General features: G+C 39.9%; 1 protein-coding gene across 4 annotated transcripts in view; it reads right to left on the bottom strand.

The window, feature by feature from the left end:
- The window catches only part of DNAH11 (dynein axonemal heavy chain 11), a 353,143-nt gene that overhangs the window by 285,205 nt on the left and 53,174 nt on the right, over positions 1–14,764 (bottom strand). For all 4 annotated transcript variants that reach the window (XM_065938807.1, XM_065938805.1, XM_065938808.1 and 1 more), the window contains exons 15-20: positions 7,596–7,928; positions 6,514–6,768; positions 6,255–6,424; positions 5,801–6,023; positions 1,388–1,504; positions 1,188–1,274 (exon numbers count right to left, since the gene is read on the bottom strand). In XM_065938807.1, the coding sequence (XP_065794879.1) occupies positions 1,188–1,274; positions 1,388–1,504; positions 5,801–6,023; positions 6,255–6,424; positions 6,514–6,768; positions 7,596–7,928 (1,185 nt within the window). The remainder of the gene's footprint in view (positions 1–1,187; positions 1,275–1,387; positions 1,505–5,800; positions 6,024–6,254; positions 6,425–6,513; positions 6,769–7,595; positions 7,929–14,764) is intronic.

The raw sequence follows: 14,764 nt of genomic DNA, 5'->3' as shown, positions 1-14,764 counted from the left end.
AAGGGGACAATAGAGGACTAAATGGATGGCATCACTGACTCAGTGGACACAAGTCTAAGCAAACTCTGGGAGATGGTGAAGGACAGGGAAGCCTGGCGTGCTGCAGTCCATAGGGTCACAGAAAATCAGACATGGCTGAGCGAGTGAACAACGAAAGGAGCAAAGACTATCTCCAGCATGAAGTCAAATCAGGGTGGCAGCCTACAGGGACCCAGAAAAACTCCCAGTCCCTGAATCTAAGCTTCAAAGTCATCAGCCAGGCTGCTAGGTTAAGAATTCTTAGAGAAACAAAGATATAATTTTTCTAATAAAATTTTAAAACGTTTTTTCAAGCCTCATGAATTATGCACCATTTTGGATTATCTGCCTGTTATATACATTCTTATAGTCAACTATGATAAAGTAGCTCATTATGAACTAGGTTTGAATGACTCAATAATATTTGTATCCAGAATTAAGAATAAGTTATGGGTATTCACTTGAAAGGCCCTAAAACACTAGCCACCTCCAGAAAACCACATAACATGTTTGGGGAGTGAGCACGGGGACACATACAGTGTGCAGTTGGGAATGAGACTGAGGACATGCAATCAAGCCTAAAGAAGAAAGTACAGAATGAGACAACAGACATAAATCAGAGTGGGGGAAAAGAGTAAGTTATGGACTTTCCTCACTATGATTAAGAATTACAAACCAAGTATCACAAAGGAAACAGTCAATGTTTCTCATTTAAAAAAAAAATAAACAGCTAAAATTTTAACACTGATTCTGTCACTAACTGTGTTATCTCCAACAAGTGACTCAATTATACATGATTATATCTTTACCTGGAAAAAAAAAAAAAAGAATAGAAGCTATATCATAGGGATATTGCAAGAACTGAAATAAATAACGTATATAACATGCTGAATAAAGTTCTTGACATATAAAGTGTTTAAAAAATAATAGTAGTTGTTAGTTTCATTAGTATGAGTACTTTGATGATAACAGCATTCTGGGGAGACATGATTTAAATCACAATATACTTGGTGAAAATGGTTTATAACTGGGTTTTATAGAGCTAATTCTCAACCCATAACTAATTGCAAAACTAAGGTAAAATATAGCAGTATCTCAGTGTCCAAATTTCTTTTTTAAAATAGCTATTATAACACACAAGATCACTGCAATCACTGCAATCACATTACCTTATCGAGTACTGTATATGGATTTTCTGCATTAAAACGAAGGGGCGCATAGAATCTGAATCTCTCTCTGAACTCTGCCTGCTTCTCCTGATGAAGGCAGAAGAAAACAAAGTGAATCTCAAACAAACAGCTTCAACCAGTCTTATAAAATCTTTCTTAAACAAACAACAACAACAAAGCAACTTTGTTAGCTAGCTTACATCAAACAAAACACACGCTTTCCTTATGAGAGTGACTTCTGCATTTTGGAGAGGTGAGACCTCATGTCTGACAGTTGCTGCAATCTTCTTGGTAGTTTCCCATCTTTCAGGTAATTCCTGCAAAAACAAAGGTGCAAATGGGAAATCACTGCAGCACCTAAAACAAACCAACTCCATGGGATTAAAGTATACTACTCTTTCTCTGCTAACCCATGGCATCCTTTCATTCTTGTCTAAGAGAAGGAGTTTACACCCCAAAGATTAAAGTGACTAAAAGGCTCAGAACCAGGCTGAATCCCAGGCTGACACACTGGCACCTCTGGAGTCACATCTTCCAAGCACAAACCAGGCTGTCCTCTGAGACTGACCTCAGCATAAATCAAAATGTTTTCAAAATAAACACAAATTACCAAATTATTTTGCTACTGAGGGGACAAAATTAAGTGCTCTGGAAATGACTCAGTTGATCTAACACCTAGAAATGCAGCCATGTTTAGCCAGGGGGGAAAAAATAGATGTTTTGGATCTGGTGGGGCAGAGATGAAAATATGAATCAGTCTTGTCCTTCGCTTTCTTCTGACTCCCAAAGCTGTGTTTGTACTTGCTCCGGATGGAGAGTTTGAACGTTTGGGTTAATTGTAAATGACTAGGATTTTCAAAGTAAGAGGAGGCAAAGGGAAGGGAGGGTTAATTCCTACTTGATGGAGGACAAAGCAGTTGTGAATTGTTCAGGTAGCAACTCAACTCTGCTGTCCTGACTACAGTGCAAACCGCAACAGCAACTTACTTCCTTTGAAGAGCCCTTCTGTGTCACTGCTGTTGAAAAGCATTGCTTGTGTCCAGACTAAGAAAGCATTGTTTGTCTGGGTCATCTCCCAGGACACTGAAATTGTTTTGTCACACAAAACCACCCACGGTGATGGGACTCTACTTGTGTATCTGAAGTACAAAAATCAAAGGTTTTAAAGACTGTTTTGTAACCTTTGATAAATATTTGATAAATGATTCAGTAACTGTCAATTATGAAAAGTGCACTGTGCTAAGTATAAATTGTATCCAAGTGGTGGAGGAGGGCTACAAAGAAAAAAAAAAAAAGCTTTAGACTGATACTGTCATATCATTTATCAGTGTGAAGGAGAGAGGCACAAAATAACTTTTTTCATGACAGAAATGTGTTAACTTTGATCAGGAGGTATTATGAAATTAAACTGCAACAAGGTGTCATGACAGTAACAGCCAACCAGGCCAGGAGCTAAGAGACTTGAGCTCTAAAGCTGCCTGTTTTTCATCTTGCTTTCCCATCCTTCTCAACAAAACTCTCCATCCTCATCTGTACCTAGTCTCACTACTTTGCGATTCCAACTGACCCCACAGAACATGCAAGTTTCATGGAGTCCCTTCAGGGCCATAGGAGAGGAGACATGAAGAGGTCTCACCGGTGAGCTCAGGTTCCTTAACCTTCTTCAACTACACTAGACCTGCTGCTATCTGCTTTATATTTGGGGATGCCAAAGAGGCTTCCACTTGATACAAGGGAAACTGTCATTGAAAACCAATAGATGAGATGACCTCCAAAGTCTAGCTGATACTGGTTCACTCGAGGAGGAGACACTGCATCAGAGGCTCACAGCAATGAGTGGATTTCCACAGGGAGAGATGAGGGTGAGATCCCTCAATACCTTGTAAGATTTTCAATGCAGAATGGAGTGAGAGTGTCGGCTCTGGAAACTGGACAGGATTCTGAGGTTAGGGGCAGTCAATGAAGGTTTCTTAACAGGAAAGGGACTTAATAAAATCTATAGATTACAGGTGTAATCTAGCTTCAGACCATACTGTAGATAGAGTGTGAGGACACAGCCGTGCCCAGGGGTTTTGAGCATTAAACTGAGCACAGGCAAGTTTGGGGAAATGTTATGACTGCTAATGATTATGAAGGAGAAAAAGTAAGTCTCACAAATGGCTTAAATTAAAACAAATCTGGTACATTGTTATCCTCCACAAGCAACTTGAACTGCCTATAGATCTTGTATTTTCCCCTGATCAGCATGAATTACCAGCCCCGAGACACACACATATAAGCTAAAGGTGTGGTTCACTTTTGAAATCTTGAAAAGCTTCGTATTTCCAATATTGCCAAAACTGTAAGTAGTAAGTCAAACTTATTTTTATAGAAGTAAAGCAGAATACCACATTTGCTTTTATTCATCTTGGAAATGTAACAGTCCATTAGAAAGCATGTAAGCTAAAAAAATGCATAAAAGAATTTTAAAGCTTTCACTGGACCACAGCACTAAAATTAAATATATGAACCCCCATTTCATAAAAAAACTAACAGTCAGAACTAAGTGACTTGATCAAACATGTCTCCATCATCACTTATACTTTTCCTCATTAACTTATTGTTGATCAATGTATATAAGGTGTCATATGTGTCAGGAAAATTTGTCAAAGACTTAAAAATGATAACAGAAAAGACTGGGACCTAGCTTTAGCAAAGTGTGAGCCAAACTTTTGTAATACAAATTCTGGAGGCCATGATCCAAATCCCCCTATCAGTTGCTTCTACTGTGGCTGGTTCCTCTATATGACATATTTTCAGGTTCAAGATCTAACTCAAAGAATATCCCAATCTTCCTAAAAACAAACATTTATAGTGTGTTCTATCATAATTATTCAATCTCTCACTCTGGTTATATATTATCTATCCACATTGTCTTTCACTCCAAGTCGAACTAGATTTTCTTTTAGAGACAGATTTTACTTAAACAAAATTTAATAATTCATATACAGTAATTCTTTGCAGCCAACAAAGCACTTGTAAATACACTGTTTCAATGAGTTTTCACAAAACAAAATGTGGACTATAAAACGGAGCAGAAATGAAAAACATTTTGGCGGTTCCTCAAAAAGTTAAACTTAGAAACCACATGACCCAGTAATTCTACTCTTGCATTTTTTTCAAAAAAGAACTGAAAACAGGTACTCAAGTACTTTTGCACTAATGTCCACAGCAACGTTATTCACAACAGCCAAAAGATGAAAAGAGCCCTAATATTCCTTAATGGGTGAAAGGCTAGACAAACTGGAACATGCATACATACACACACACACCTGAACATCATTCAGCCATAAACAGGAATGAAGTAGTGATATATGTTCATGAATCTCAAAAACATCCTGCCAAGTGAGAAAAGCCAGACACAAAAGGTCACATATTGTATAAAACCACTTATATGAAGTTTCTGCAATAAGTAAATCCATAAAGACAGGAAAAGATTGGCAGTAGCCGCGGACTGATGGCAGGTAGTAGGGGAGCAGTGGGGAATGACAACTAATGGACACGGAGTTTCTTTGAAGGTGATGAAAATGTTCTGAAATTATAACAGATAGAGGCAGTGGTTATGCAACCTTGTGAATGTATTAATGCCACACATTTTGAAGCAGTTACTTTTATGTTATATGAACTGCGAATTTCACCTCAATTAAAAAAAAAAAAAACATGGGGAATCAAAGACAGTATAGACAAATGTTAAAAGTAAGGGATCTTGAGGGATATTTCACTGAAGTGGAAGCATGCTCTGAGACAAACATATGAGATGGATTTGCAAAAAAGAAACCCTAGTTTGAGCTCCATGCTCTAATCACTGAACTAGACAGAATTCAATAAAAAGTTGTTTTTTTTTTTTTTTTAACTTAATGCAGAAACTGATCACATTGCAAAGTCAAACATAAACCCGTCCTGGAAGCTGGTAGATGATGTAAATATACAAACTATCTATAGAGCTTCAACATGAACATGGGAACAGCATCTCAATGGTGAGATTTTTACTCATGAATTCAGTTATAACTACAAAGACTTTGTACATCATTTGGCACACAGCAGCCACCAAGTCAATCCAGAACATAGAAAGAGGAGGGCGACACAGAAACCCTGTTTAGGAAACAGTGATTTCCACATCCAAATTGGACTTTATTTATTCTTTATTAACGTGTCCACGATTTGCTTCCAAAGACTAGAGAGTTCTCAACTGACAGGCAATTTTAGATGAAAAAGAGAGCTGGAGTTCATTTCACATGGGAAAGTGAAGATATAAGAGGAACCCCAAAAATGTGCTTGACTCTCTATTATCTGAATACCTCTAACACGAAGATGGTGAAGCACAGCCATGCAAAGCAAGGATATGGGCATGAAATACCCCTAGATTTGTATGTCCTGGTTTCACTACTTGAGTAGCCCTGAGAAAATTATTAAGTCCCTTTCAGCTTCAGATTCCTAAGCTGTAAAATGAAAACATTAATATCTACAGTATACATTGCTATGAGGAGTCATAATAGAGTATGCATGAAGAATGAATGTGGGTACAGGAGGTGCTCAGTTTATGGTAATCATGACTATTTTACCACTACACTCACCTTTAGCTGAGTATAGACTTGCTCAGGCATCTTCTGGCCATACATTTCCAAGAGTGTGATGGTTTCTTTTAGCGGATCAAAGAGTTCATCAGTAGCTCTCTGTCGGCTTCTTACAGCCAGAAGATGGCCCATAATGTCAACTAAACCATCATGATCGCCTTCACTTAATTCTCTCCGAAGTCCAGCATCTGTCTCCTTTATAAATTCTTGTAGCTCATTCAAGCTATAGAGACATGTATGTACATACACATATACAAACACAAATTAAACTCATTAAAACTTAGAAGTATAAGGCTTTTGATTGATTCTTATTTTCAGTGTTTACCTAAGTAAATGCTTGTTAACTGTATTATAAAACTGGCAATTTTAATGCTCTTAAAATTAATACATCAGTTTTAAGAAGCAGTCAGGTATGAAAAGTTATTATTCCAAATACCAAAACACAAAGGGCTACCTGTCGATGACAAATCTCAAAAGATGCTCCTGAAACATCCAGCTCCATTTCCTGATAATGTTCAGCAAGCTCACTTTAAAAGGCTTCATGTCCACCTTGAACCAACTATCAAACACCCTGAAGTCATCAAACTTGCTCATCTGAACATACAGAGCCTCATAAATGTCAATCTATAATTAGAAGAGAGGGAAAAAAAATCACTGTGTAACAGCTCAGTCAAAACCCAGAAACTAGATTGACTGCTTACGGTTTTTCTTGCCTGTTCTTTGAACTGCTCAAGTGTTGGTGATTGTTCAGGGACCTCTTCATTCACGTGAGACTCCATCTCCTCTGCCGACACAGTAGGGCCATACAGAAGGAACTGCTTCATGAACTCGGCTCGGTCTTCTACCCAGAGGTAAGCATACATGTCCAGGGTGTTTCTGAAGTCCAAGACTTTGCTGGTAACGTCTGCTACTCTCCTCATGATCTCCTGCCTACCTTCTGCCAGGCCCAGCATGTTGTCAACATCACTCTAAACAACAGGAGAGCCAAGCATTTACAAAAGCCGACCGTGTTTTCTCAATCATGTGCAACCTAACATTCTCCAAGGCCATTCTTCAAAAGAATAGTTGGTAAGATAAAAAATTGTGTTGCCTTTCCCAACTTCTTTCTTTATGCTCTTTATCCCAATTAATTTTGAGTCATTAATATAAAGCTAATTTTATAATTGTCATTCGTATACATGTATTTGTATGGGCATTAGTATTCAAATGTATGGGTAGTTGAATAAGCACATTTGTTTTGAATTCAGGGAAGTTGCAACCCTCTATATCCTTTTTTGCCTTTTCATCTGAAATATTATTTCTTAATATTTTCTCTTTTGCATTTATATATCAGGAATGAGGTGCTTTCTTTCCTGTGACTTTATCCCGTTTTAAAAGGCTGTCTAAAATTCCTGATTTTCCTGGCTGCCCCAGGATCAGCTCACAGCATCTTGCTTTTAGGTTACAAATAAAATTAACCATACTTGGTATAAATATAGCACAAAAGTCAGAATACAGAACACTAGAACTCAAAACTGAAGTATATTCAGAATAAAAGCTTTGGAATTAGCTTTCATTTGTTTGTAACTCTAAACATATTGTGCAAAATTGGATAAAATATACGTAAATATTTGAACTTTTAAAAATATATAAACTTTTTAAAGAATTTGTTTCAAGTTTCCTTGATTTCTCTGTATTCTATTTTCTGCATTCAGTATTCAGTAACACTATTAATAAAGGCATTTATAAGCTCTTAATCTATTAGTATGTATATATAATTAGCAATAAATGTAAGACCTATTTACAAAGCACATACCTGGTAGTTTTCTATTTCCAGATGTGCTGCTACTCGCTTCATCTGGGCAGACATTCTGAAACTACTGCACAGCATTTCTTCCACCAGATCATAGAAGCCATCTCCAGCCTCTCTTTCTAAAGAAGGCTTAAACAAAATCTCTGGGGGCATTAAGATCATTTGTGCTTGAAAAAATGGTGCAGGTTTCAATTGTTTCTCTGTGTTCTTCAGGAAGAAGTCTAAGTCATGCATTATCGCTTGAAAAAAGCCTTCCACCACGATGTCATCAATGAATTCTACATAAATCTTCCAGGCATCCAGAGAAGGATTGGCTCTGAATAGCTTCCTATTTTCCTACCAACAGACAAGTATTAACAGATCAGTACAGACAACAGTGAGTATAAAAATGAAAGGTGTTCATTTAAATAGTACATTAAAGGGGCTGCATTTGGGGCTACAACACAGAAACATTCAAATGCTTGGTTGTAGAATCTTAAGCCAGATGGCAATGACCTAAGCAGGATTTTGTAACATTTAGTTTATTTATAAAATATATTCAAAAGTCATTCTTCAAAGGAGAATCATTATGAAGACTGCTACCTACAAATACGGAACTATACAATTTCCTAAATCATCCTATATGAATGGGGCCTGGGACTTGACCTTCCAGGGCCTCTCCTGTAAATGAAGTTCCCTCACCCAGCCAGTCATCTGGAGAACACTGTACTGGGATAACCAGAGATCACTAGAGCACGTCACTCTATGCCATTCTTGGAGACTTGCACTGTACTTATGTTAAAGTCCATTAACCTGGTTTAACTGATTGTTTCCAAACACGAAATTATTTTGGGTCACCCACCTATGAGCAGCTGGAGGAATAACACTAGCTCAGCTTGGGAAACACTGACCTGGGGAAGCCCAACCTGCCTTTGTGCTTTAATAACATCAAATTCTTCAACCTGTGCATCTCCCCATGGGTGGGTCAACGGGCACAACAACCCAGACACAGACACGGTTAAGGACGGCTAGAGGTTGGGCCCAGTGTGGCAGGCGGAGGGACAGAGATCTGAAAAGGCCAAGTGAGCAGCAAGGATGGTTCCAGAGGCACCTTCTGAGTGGCAAAGGTTGAAGTCTATACAGGCCAGAGAGTAGATGCCGAAGAAAGAAGCTACTGTGACACAGAGAAAGTGTGTTAGTCACTCGATCGTGTCCAATTCTTTGTGCCCCTGTGGACTATAGCCTGTCCATGGAATTTTCCAGGCAAGAATACTGGAGTGGGTTGCCATTTCCTTCTCCAGGGGATCTTCCTGACCCAGGGATCAAACCCAAGTCTCCTGCATTGCAGGCAGATTTCTTTACCATCTGAGCTACCAAGGGGGACACAGAGAAAAGATGACAGCAAAACAGCTGATTAGAAGGTAGATTATGCTTTCTTTGATTATTCATCACTGTGGAGATATGATTCAGGATTCAAAGGTGTGTGCTATCGGCAAGAATCAGAACTACAGAGGTCACTCTCAATCCTGATAAAGCAGGGCAAAAATTAGCAAGTTTTTGAGGATTTTTTTTTTTTTTTTTTTTTTGGCCTTCCAACAAATTTAAGAGTTGCTGTTTTCAGGGATGCTGTCTTTTCCACCATGCAGGTGGAAGCATTCACATCTGTGTTGTATACGACCCACACCTCTGGAGCTGGCAGTACACAGCCCAGATAGCTGTGCGCGGCAGTCCTGTCTCCACTGCGGAAACCAAAAAGGAGAAGTCCAGAGGTCAAAGGGGTGAAAAAAATCCTCAAAGACTTTCTTGTTCAGGCTCTGCATCTTGAACGTATAAAACAAAGACCTAAAATGTATCCAGCATCCCATTAATAGGATCGAGAACTAGAAGCCAGTCCTCTTGACTCCTCAAAGCAGGGTTCTTTGCAACACGCCACAGCAATACATCTGTGACTTCCTCACTGTTCATACTTTCTCATGTCAAGAGCCTCAGTGTATATCACTACAGTGCCACTTACAAGAAACTGCTGTAGTTTCAACAATTTACAGCATAGGGAGGAAAAGAAATAGAAAGGAGAGCTTTGGGTGATGAAACGATCACTCGGGTCCCTTCTAGACCCAATCTTCCATGGTTCTGCCCTTCTCATCATCTTGGATGCTGGCTACAGACATGCACTCAGAATCGACAGCCAAAAAGGGCATGGCAGGAAAAGGCAGAGCTTACCCACCTTCTGCTGGCTTTCTACGTCTTTCCCCAAAACTACACTCCTCACTGCAAGTCTGAGGACCAAGCTCAAAATGATGTGCTAATAAGAGGTGGGGCAATCATTTAAAACACAGATTACAGAAACAAGTAACCATTTCATTTCTATTTTAAAGTCGAATTCCCTCAAGTTGGAAGCTCTCCACAGTTCTTGGTGACTTCAAAGCTTCTTAGTTTTTCACTTAAAGGCAAAAAGTAGAGTCTACTTGATAGTAGAAAAACTTCAACCTTATTCTGTGAGAATAACACTGCAAAACCTTGCTTGCAACTATTTCTAGTCATATATTGGCAACAATTTCAATGCATCTTGATCAGGATTCATAAATGTTACTGGTCTAAACCCCCACGTTACTGTTTAGGGAGTCCACTTTTTTATTATCAAGAAAATACAATAGAAGAAGCTGATCGTAACCCGTCATCTGTCCTCCATGAGACAGACTCTAAGGCATAGACACTCATACGTGTGTCCTAAAAGTCACAGCATAATTCACAGTATCTTGGCAAACTAGGAATAGTCAGTGGCATGAGTAAGTTAAGATACTGCTGAAAAAACTTTCTTCTTTACGTATCATAACATCACTTCGATTCCTTCAAGCCTTGTTTGTTTAGTCGCTAAGTCATGTCTGACTCTTTTGAGACCCCATGGACTGTAGCCCGTCAGACTCCTCTGTCCATGAGATTTCCCAGGCAAGAATACTGGGGCGGGTTGCCATTTCTTTCTCCTGGGGATCTTCCCGACCCAGGGATCAAACCTGAGTCTCCTACATAGGCAGGCAGATTCTGTACCATTGAGCCACCCGGGAGCCCCAGCTACCCAGGCCTGAGGGAGAGCCTCCAGAGGGAGCACGGCCCTACACACACCTTGATTTCTTTTTTTTTTTTTTTTTTTTAATATTTATTTAACTTATTTAGCTGCACAGGGTCTTAGTTGCGGCACATGAAATCTTTTAGCTGTGGCATGTGGGATCTTGTTCCCTGACCAGGATTTCATACTTTTAGCCTCCAGTCTGTGTGAGAATACAATTCTGTTGTTCTAAGACATCCATTTGTGGTACTTTGTTACAGCATTTATTACTTTGTTACTAGCAGCCCAAGGGTGCTAACACAGGCAGTCAGCAAAGAAAGCAAAGTTTCTGCCCTAACAAGTGTTACCAGTAGGGAAAACTAATACTTTCTTAGATATTTCAGACAAACTTGGAAGTGAACAGAGTCTTTGAAACCCATATGCATTTTTCTCCCCACCCCCCTATTTTGTGACAGTACAGCATATCAAATGTACCACATGTTATTTTTCAGTGAATGCATTTGCTACTCTTCAGATACTGTCTTCACAGAATTCCAATGCCAGTCTATGCAAAAATCTCCACTTGGGTGGGCATCTCTAACTAACATGCTCAAAGACAAATCCTGTCTTCTTTACATCTTGCTCTCCCACAGCCCTCCTCATGTCATAAAGGGAACTCTATTTTCCCAGTGGCCCAGAACAAAAACCTCAATTTCACCTTCAACTTCTCTGTCCCCTGACTTGTCACAGAAAATATTCTCGGCTCTGCCTTCAAAATACATCCAGCACATGACTACTCTTTACCACTGCCACCCTGATCTAAGCCATCATCATCTGGATTATTGACTCATTCTCTCATGGTCTCTTTCTCTACCATCTCCTGCCTCCCATTTCAATCAACAGGGAAAGCCTATGAGCAGGGTCTTCAGCTGCTATTTCCCCTTAGAACAAAACCCAAAGTTCTCAAAATGGCCTGTTGATCCTGTGTGATTTGCCCTTAAAAGTGGGCACTCAGTTGTGTTTGATTCTTTGCAACCCCAAGGGCTGTAGTCCGCAAGTTTCTCTATCCATGGAATTTCCCAGCAAGAATATTGGGAGTGGGTTGTCATTCCCTTCTCCAGGGGATCTTCCTGACCCAGGGATGGATATCATGTCTCCTGCACTGAAAGCAGATTCTTTCCTGAGCCACCAGGGACTTACCCTTAGTCCCTTTCCAACTAAATTACGGGCAATTATTTCCCTTGGGAATTACGCTTCAGGCAGGCTGGCTCTCTAACTGATCCTTAGATATGCGACCCATTATTGTTCAGTCCGTAAGTTGTGTGTGACTCTCTGTGACCCCATGGACTGCAGTATGGCAGGTTTCCCTGTATCCTCCATTATCTCCCAGAGTTTTCAAACTCATGTCCACTGAGTCGGAGATGGTATCCAATCATCTCATCCTCTGCCACCTCCTTCTCTTTTTGCCTTCAATCTTTCCCAGCATCAAGGGCTTTTCCAATGAGTCGGCTCTTTGCATCAAGTAGCCAAAGTTTTGGAACTTCAGCTTCAATATCGGTCCTTCCAATAAATATTTGGGCTTAATTTCCTTTAGGATTGACTGGTTTGACCTCCTTGCTGTCCAAGGGACTCTCAAGAGTTGTCCCCAGCACCACAATTCAAAAACATCAATTCTTCAGCACTCAGCCTTTTTTATGGTCCAGCTCTCACATCGGTATATAACTACTGGAAAAACCAGAGCTTTGACTATGAGACTTTGTTGGCAAAGTGATGTCTTTGCTTTTTAATACACTGACTGGGTTTATCATCGCTTTGTCATGCGACCGATACTCCTTCTGTAGCTTTTGTACTTTGATACTAGAACATCCTTCTTTTGTTTTCCACATAGCTCATTCCTTTTCAGTTCTCAGCAGAAATGCTACCTTAGTAAACAGGTCCTTCTAACCACCTCAAATACAATGCCCACCCTGCCTGCCATTGATTCTCTCTCTTACCATCTCTGTTGTATTTTTCACCACTGCTCCTATGATCAACTGAGGTACTATTATATATTTGTTATTTTCTCTTTCTATATTCCCTGACAAGGATGTAAGTTTTAAGAGACAAGTCTTTTTTTTTTTCTTTTGCTTTGCTTTCTCTGTCTTCTGTTCCTTGCTCTTATTTTGTATCTTTTCTTACCTTGATAAGTCTGGAGTAGTGCCTATCACTGCTTTAAAAACTCAAGTGCTTGTTATAAGGAGAGTAACTGCTGTCATCCTCAGGGATGGCTGAAGGGTTACATGAGATGATGTAAGCAAGATGGGTGTCACATAGAGCATTTACCCAACAGTGGTAGCTACTGACAGCATTCAAAACAGGTGAGAACTATGACCAAGATAACCACCCCATTTCTAGCCTCTCTGTTTACCAAAAGATCCCATATTCCTATTTCTTCCCTCAGAAATGAGCAGTAAGGTCTAAGAAGGAGAAGGCAATGGCACCCCATTCCAGTGCTCTTGCCTGGAAAATCCCATGGACAGAGGGGCCTGGTAGGCTGCAGTCCATGGGGTCACTAGGAGTGGGACATGACTGAGCGACTTCACTTTCACTTTTCCTTTCATGCATTGGAGAAGGAAATGGCAACCCCCTCCAGTGTTCTCGCCTGGAGAATCCCAGGGACGGGGCAGCCTGGTGGGCTGCCGTCTATGGGGTCGCACAGAGTCGGACATGACTGAAGCGACTTAGCAGCAGAAGCAGCAGCAGCAACAAGGTCTAAGAAATTATAGGCAAGTAATAGAAATTCCTCCATTTTCAATGCTTAGTAAAACCATACATTAAAGCTCTTTCAGGTCCAATAAAAGAGCCCTTCTGAACTATTTCAAATCCTAAAGGATGATGCTGTTAAAGTGCTGCACTCAATATGCCAGCAAATTTGGAAAACTCAACAGTGGCCCCAGGACTGGAAAAGGTCAGTTTTCATCCCAATACCAAAGAAGTGCAGTGCCAAATAATATTCAAACAATTGTGGTCATTTTCACATGCTAGCAAGGTTATGTTCAAAATCCTTCAAGATAGGCTTCAGTAGTATGTGAATGTATAAAATGTACAAGTTGGTTCTGAAGAGGTAGACAAACCAGAGATCAAATTGCCAACATTTGTTAAGATCATGAAGAAAGCAAGGGAGTTTCAGAAAAACAACTACTTCTGCTTCACTGACTATGCTACAGCCTTTGACTGTGTGGATCACAACAAACTGTGGAAAATTCTGAAAGAGATGGGAATACCAGACCACCTTACCTATCTCCTGAAAAATCTGTAAGCAGTTCAAGCTGCAACAGTTAGAACCAGACATAGAACAACAGACTGGTTCAAAATGGAAAAGGAGAACTACAAGGCTGTATATTGTCATCCTGTTTATTTAACTTATATGTGAAATAATGAGTACATCATGTGAAATGCCAGGCTGTATGAATCACAAGCTAGAATCAAGATTGCCAGGAGAAATATTAACAACTTCAGACATGCAGATGATACCATTCTAATGGCAGAAAGTGAAAAGGAACTAAAGAACGTCCTGATGAAGGTGAAAGAAGAGAGTGAAAAAGCTGGATTAAAACTCAACATTCAAAAAACTAAGATCATGGCATCTGCCCCATTTCATGGCAAAGGAAATGGAAAAAAATGGAAGAAGTGATAGATTTTATTTTCTTGGGCTCCAAAATCACTTCAGACAGTGACTATAGCCATGAAACTCACAGACACTTGCTCCTTGGAAAGAAAGCTAAGACACACCTAGACAGTGTATTAAAAAGCAAAGACATCACTTTGCCAACAAAGTCCATACAGTCGAAGCTATGGTTTTTCCAGTAGTCATGTATGGATGTGAGAGCTGGACATAAAGAAGGCTAAATGCCAAAGAAGTGATGCTTTCAGACTGTGGTGCTGGAGAAGACTCTAGAGAATCACTTGGACTGCTAGGAGATCAAACCAGTGTATCCTAAAGGAAATCAATCCTGAATATTCAATAGAAGGACTGATGCTGAAGCTCCAATACTTTGGCCACCTGATGCAAAGAGCTGACTCATTGGAAAAGACCCTGCTGGGAAAGATTGAGGGGTGAAGGAGAAGGGGGCGACAGAGCATGAGATGGTTAGAGAGCATCCCTGACTCA

The sequence above is a fragment of the Muntiacus reevesi genome, chromosome 6 (genome assembly GCF_963930625.1).
Source record: "Muntiacus reevesi chromosome 6, mMunRee1.1, whole genome shotgun sequence".
Classification (NCBI taxonomy): domain Eukaryota; kingdom Metazoa; phylum Chordata; class Mammalia; order Artiodactyla; family Cervidae; genus Muntiacus; species Muntiacus reevesi.
Note: the sequence above shows the minus strand (reverse complement) of the source record. Positions and strands in the feature narration are given on the sequence as shown.